Genomic DNA, 5,822 nt, shown 5'->3' with positions numbered 1-5,822 from the left:
TTTTAAACCTTAATAAAAAATCGATACAGGGCTTTAGAATATCGATACAGTATCGGGGAAATGAAATATCGCGATATTTCAGTGTATCGATATTTTCTTACACCCCTAGTTGCCATGGCCCTGATATATTTATTGGCCCACAGAGAACCAGCTGGTAATGTTACTGATGCCTTAGTTTCTTTTGTTTTGCCCAAGAAAACTTGTCAGAAGCTAACATTCAGTTTTTATTGATATCCCAAAGAAAGATGGTTTCCAACAAGCAGTATAAATACAGAAAAATAAAAACCCAATAATATTGGGTAATATTTTTAGGAGCTTTACTTGTACTCAATCAAATTGCGAAATTTAAATAATTTCAACTGAGAAAACCTATTTGTTGGATGAACATAGCAATTTCTAATAATAATTCTTAGCTCTTTTCTGTGAAATAAAAATAAATATGTAATTGATTTCCCTCAATACAGTTTCATCATCATTTAAAGACTTATTACAAGTCCTCAGCAAATTTCAAAATATGTCTGTTCTCATGGGTATTCCTCCAGGAATCGGTGTAAAGAGTAAACCCCAGTGAAGACAGGACACAGCCCTGAGGTGAGCCTGTTGACCAGAAGGACCTGAGTGACCTGAAGCTGTTAATTCTCACAGAGTCATCACTCTGACAAAACCTTCAACAGCCAGAACACAAGATTAACATTCAGATCAAACTCTGACAAGACTTACCTGCAACAACACGGCTGGTTGATGTTACATGCTAGGGCTGGGTATCGATTCAGATTTCCAAAATCGATTTGATTCACAGGGGCCTGATTCGATATGATTCACAATTCAGTTTGATTTTTAAATTAGTTAAGGATATCAAGCAGTAACACATTTACTTTGATGTGTAAGACATTCTCAAAGAAATTAACTCTGCAAATAGTAGAAACTAATTTTAACTTGGTTTGGTGGTAAAATAAACATTAAGGACAAACTTGTAAATTGGAGTTTAATCTTGAAACAAAACTGTTTGAAGTTTCAAAGGTTTAAACTAAAAAGGAATTGACAGAGAAAGTGTTGTTGATACTTTAGTTTTTAAAAGAAACTAAGAATAAATTTCTTCATCAATCAGAAGTGATGGAATAAGGTTACAGGAGAGGAGGTGGGATAATATAAGTGTTTACTTATGCCCACTCTTTCGAGATAATTGTATATTTGTAACGTTTCTGTTAGCTTCTGTTCAGTAAAACTTATTAACAAGAAGAAATTTTTAAAAAAGTACTTAAGTTAAACATTCCACCACTGTGAATTACATTAAGATGTTTCTAAAATTTATAAATATTGGTAACAAAACTAAAGCATTTTGTTAGACTGACATCTCTCACACATTTATACATGCAGAGGAGAACAGTTTCAGTCAGATGTTTACAGATCGTAGTTTTGGTTCGACGTCTGAGCACAGATGTTTGCAAACAAAAGTCATCGTGGTTTCTGTTGAATCAGCTGTAATGTTGGTGAAGACAACTTGTTGTCGGGAGCTAATGTTAGCGCTCACCGTCAACCGGCTGTAAACCTACGGCAAGCCAGGAGTGACACACAGCATGGAAACTCACAGCTTCATCGCACACAACACTCGTGGGGAAAAATGCATCTCATGACTTATGAATCGATTTTCCCAAATTTGAACGAGAATCAATCCAGATCGATTAAACAGATTGTTTAAAATCCAGCCCTATTACATGCAGGTGAAAACTGCTTTGCATGTGTTTCAGGGACCTCCAGGTGCTTCCCTGAGGTTTATTAACAACATTAGTTTTAAACAACAACCAGACATAGACACACAGAATATATAAACCCTCCTCTGCTTAATCACACACAGACTACTGAGGTTAACTTAATGGGAAAACTGATCTCATGCCGTATAAAACTATGTTGCAAAATTTAAATGAAATTAATTCAAGATTAATTTAATGGACCTAATCTTAGGTGGTTCTGTGATCCTTCAGGGGTCTGGATCCAGCTGAGACCCAAGCTGCTGTAGATCTACTGACTGGTTGTCAAGTCTCAGCTTCTGTGGAGTGGAGTGTTACTGTCAGTGTTGGTGCTGGAGCATCATGTGAATGATGAACTCCTGATGATCTGATTGGTCAGGGGTCTGTGGTCAGGGGTCTGTGGTCAGGGGTCTGTGGTCAGGGGTCTGTGGTCAGGGGTCTGTGGTCAGGGGTCAGGGGTCAGGGGTCAGGGATCTGTGGTCAGGGATCTGTGGTCAGGGGTCTGTGGTCAGGGGTCTGGGGTCTGGGGTCTGTGGTCAGGGGTCTGTGGTCAGGGGTCTGTGGTCAGGGGTCAGAGGTCAGGGGTCTGTGGTCAGAGGTCAGAGATCTGTGGTCAGGGGTCAGGGGTCTGGGGTCTGTGGTCATGGGTCAGGGGTCTGTCAGGCATCTGTGGTCTGTGGTCAGGGGTCTGTGGTCAGAGGTCTGTGGTCAGGGGTCTGTGGTCTGTCAGGCATCTGTGGTCTGTGGTCAGGGGTCTGTGGTCAGGGGTCTGTGGTCAGGGGTCTGTGGTCAGGGGTCTGTGGTCAGGGGTCTGTGGTCAGGGGTCTGTGGTCTGTGGTCAGGGGTCTGTGGTCAGGGGTCTGTGGTCAGGGGTCAGGGGTCTGTGGTCAGAGATCTGTGGTCAGGGGTCAGAGGTCAGGGGTCTGTGGTCAGAGGTCAGAGATCTGTGGTCAGGGGTCTGGGGTCTGTGGTCAGAGATCTGTGGTCAGGGGTCTGGGGTCTGTGGTCAGAGATCTGTGGTCAGGGGTCTGGGGTCTGTGGTCAGAGATCTGTGGTCAGGGGTCAGAGGTCAGGGGTCTGTGGTCAGGGGTCTGTGGTCAGAGATCTGTGGTCAGGGGTCAGAGGTCAGGGGTCTGTGGTCAGGGGTCTGTGGTCTGTGGTCAGAGATCTGTGGTCAGGGGTCAGAGGTCAGGGGTCAGGGGTCTGTGGTCAGAGATCTGTTGTCAGGGGTCTGTGGTCAGGATCAGGGGTCAGAGGTCAGGGGCATCTCCACACTGCTCAGACTGAGGCCACAGTGCTGCTCTCTAATGGTCTCAGCTGAATAGACCTGATGACTCTGGTGGAAACATGTGTGCAGTTGTTCTTGATGTGTCACATGACCTGTGTGTGTGTGTGTGTGTGTGTGTGTGTGTGTGTGTGTGTGTGTACAGGAGCGTTACAGGCAGGACTGCAACCTGGCTGTTCAGCTGCTCAAATGCAACAAGTCTCATTTCAGGAACCACAAGTTTGCTGATGTAAGTACTGATACAATTATTAGTTTTATTGTGTGTGGGGTTTTTGTTGTTTCACTCAAATATGTGTGGATATTTTGAGTAAATGACTGCAGTTATGATTTATATTTTCTATGTTGTTTTTCCCAAATTAATCAACATTTTTAGTGCGGGCTGTCTGATTATTTCTGACTTCTTCACATGTTCAGTTTATTAATGTTAAAGCTTTAATCAAACGAGTGCTGCTCAGAAGAAATTAAAGGTTAAACTTCCTCACCCTAACCACAGAGGACAGATGTAGCTCACTAGTCCTCTAATCAGAGCTGGTGGTTCGATTCCTTGCTATTCTGTCACATGTCAAAGTGTCCCAGAGCAAGACCCTGAACCCCCGCTGCCTCTGATGTGTCCCATCAGTGTATGAGTGAGATTTAAAGCCCTGGTTAGTCTCTGTAGATGATTATACGTTAGCTTTGTAGAGACATAAGAGCTGTGTGAGTCTGTGAATGAGGACACAGATGTAAACACTTTGAGTATCCTGGTTGGATAGAGAGGTATATAATTACAGTCCATTTACCATCTAACAGCTGAGGGGAGAAATCAATAAACTGCTAAATGACCTGAATTTTAGAAATAGGACAAGTAAAAAATGTTTTTTGTTCCTTCGTTGTTTCTAGAGACTACAGAAATGATTTAAATAAGGTAGAAATGCAGCGTTTCCATGTCTCTAGTGGAGCATGAACCCTATTGTATCTGTTCCATCTACTGTACCTGCCTCTGTACCATCAGTAAAACTCATACTGCATCTCAGACCACAGGGACTACAGAGAAGATTTGAACAGGATAGTTAAAAAAGGTTACGAGCACGGAGGAGAAAAATAATCAGACGTCAACCTATAGGGGGCGCCATAATCAGTGTCTTTGCATTGGGTCCTCTGGATTTTAAACCAGAACTCACAACATTTTTGGCGTATAGCTCTATAATCCCTGGACACCACTGAGTCACATGGTTTAGGCCACACCCATTTCTGCCTAAACTTTTTTTTCTACAGCACAAAATTTGCAACAACTACATTTGGCTTTGTTTTAAAGATTTAAAGTCCAGTTGCCACGAAACTCACCATCTTGTATCTAGTTAATATGTTGATTGTAAGTCTTGAAGTAGAATTAGAAAAATATAAAAATGTGAGTTATGCTTAGGCAAGGGGCAAGGCACCCCTAACCATTCCGCTTAATTTATGACCAGTTACAACTCCACTAACCCCCCAACCCGTAATTTGCATTTTCTTTCAAAATTTTTAGTATTTTGTCTTTTTTTTGTTTTGTTTTATTTATTAATCATCACATTTTTTCACTCCCTTTTGGTTCTGATGGGCCAGTTTTTGTCTGTGGTTCTGGTGTTTATGTGCTGAATGAAAGTTGAAAGTTCAGTTTTCTTGCTTCCTTTGTTCTGGAGGTTAGAAACATTGAGCAGCTCAGAGGTGAAGTTCAGACAAAGTCCTTCAGTTCTGGGTTGGAACAGAAACAGAAGACCAATGAAGTTAAAACTTTAAAAGGTATCAACTCCTTGGGTTTTGACTAAAAGAAAACTGTCTGATATCGGTTCTGTTAACAGATGGGTTCGGGTCCAGCCTTGTGTCTCTGACCCACAGGTGAGCTGATACCCAGTGATGATCAGATCTGAATCAGACCTGATCATCAGGAGTAAACATCTTCACCTACGTATCTGCTGATCTTTGACCCTCAGGTGTGTCCACCTGCTGTTAGGTAATGTCTCAGTTTAGAGATGGACCTTTGGTCCAGGTTATGGTCTGCTTCCTGTTTGTGTAGTTTTAGATGTAGAGCATTATTTCTGCAGATTAAAACCAGAGAGTGAGTGGACTGCAGAGGTCACAGACAGGATGTGAGTGTGTTAGAGAGAGAGATTGATTTTGGAGATGATGGCTGCATTAGATCCATTAGACTTTATGAAGACTCAGCATCACGTTCCATAAAGCACATCACCACCATCACTGCATGTTTGAGTCTGCATTCCTGTCTTTGTGTAGACTCAGGAAGTATAAATTATTGGTCTGAAGGTGTAAACATCTCAGATCAAAACTTTTTCACACCTGAGATCAGCTTTACTGGGTTTCCATAGTCTTACATGTCTGCAATTAGATACAGATAGATTATAGATTTATAATTGTTCAGGTCTGGAGAGGTTTGGAAAAAGGGAGTTTCCAGAAGACACACACACACACAGGTTTGTTTTTTATATCCCCGTGGGGACCTTCCATTGACTTCCATTCATTGTTTGGTAATTTTACAGCAGGTGTGCCCAACCTTTTTTGAACCAAGAGCTACTTTTGAAGTTGGCATTTTGCCAAGATCTACTCTTCCAGTCTCAGTATCACAAAAACATAATTTTTCGTCTCCCTACTCCTCACTTCTTTAAATAAAACAGAATGTAATGTGTTGCTAGTTTTATTTAATTTAAAGTATTGTCAAACAAAACTATCTACTTATAATATCTACTATATTTACCTACAAAAAATAGAAATGATAAAATCCTTACTTAACTCCTGACAGAGAAACAGAAAAGTGA

At 41.5% G+C, this 5,822-nt stretch overlaps 1 protein-coding gene across 1 annotated transcript in view; it reads left to right on the top strand.

Moving 5' to 3' along the window:
• Positions 1-5,822, top strand: part of tjap1 (tight junction associated protein 1 (peripheral)) — a gene marked incomplete in the record, with an annotated part of 53,035 nt that overhangs the window by 29,705 nt on the left and 17,508 nt on the right. The window contains 1 exon segment of the mRNA XM_014012789.1: positions 3,179-3,262. Within this exon segment, the coding sequence (XP_013868243.1) occupies positions 3,179-3,262 (84 nt within the window).

The sequence above is a fragment of the Austrofundulus limnaeus genome, unplaced genomic scaffold (genome assembly GCF_001266775.1).
Source record: "Austrofundulus limnaeus strain Quisiro unplaced genomic scaffold, Austrofundulus_limnaeus-1.0 Scaffold94, whole genome shotgun sequence".
Classification (NCBI taxonomy): Eukaryota; Metazoa; Chordata; class Actinopteri; order Cyprinodontiformes; family Rivulidae; genus Austrofundulus; species Austrofundulus limnaeus.
The sequence above is the reverse complement of the archived record's forward strand: the minus strand, read 5'-3'. Positions and strand labels throughout refer to the sequence as shown.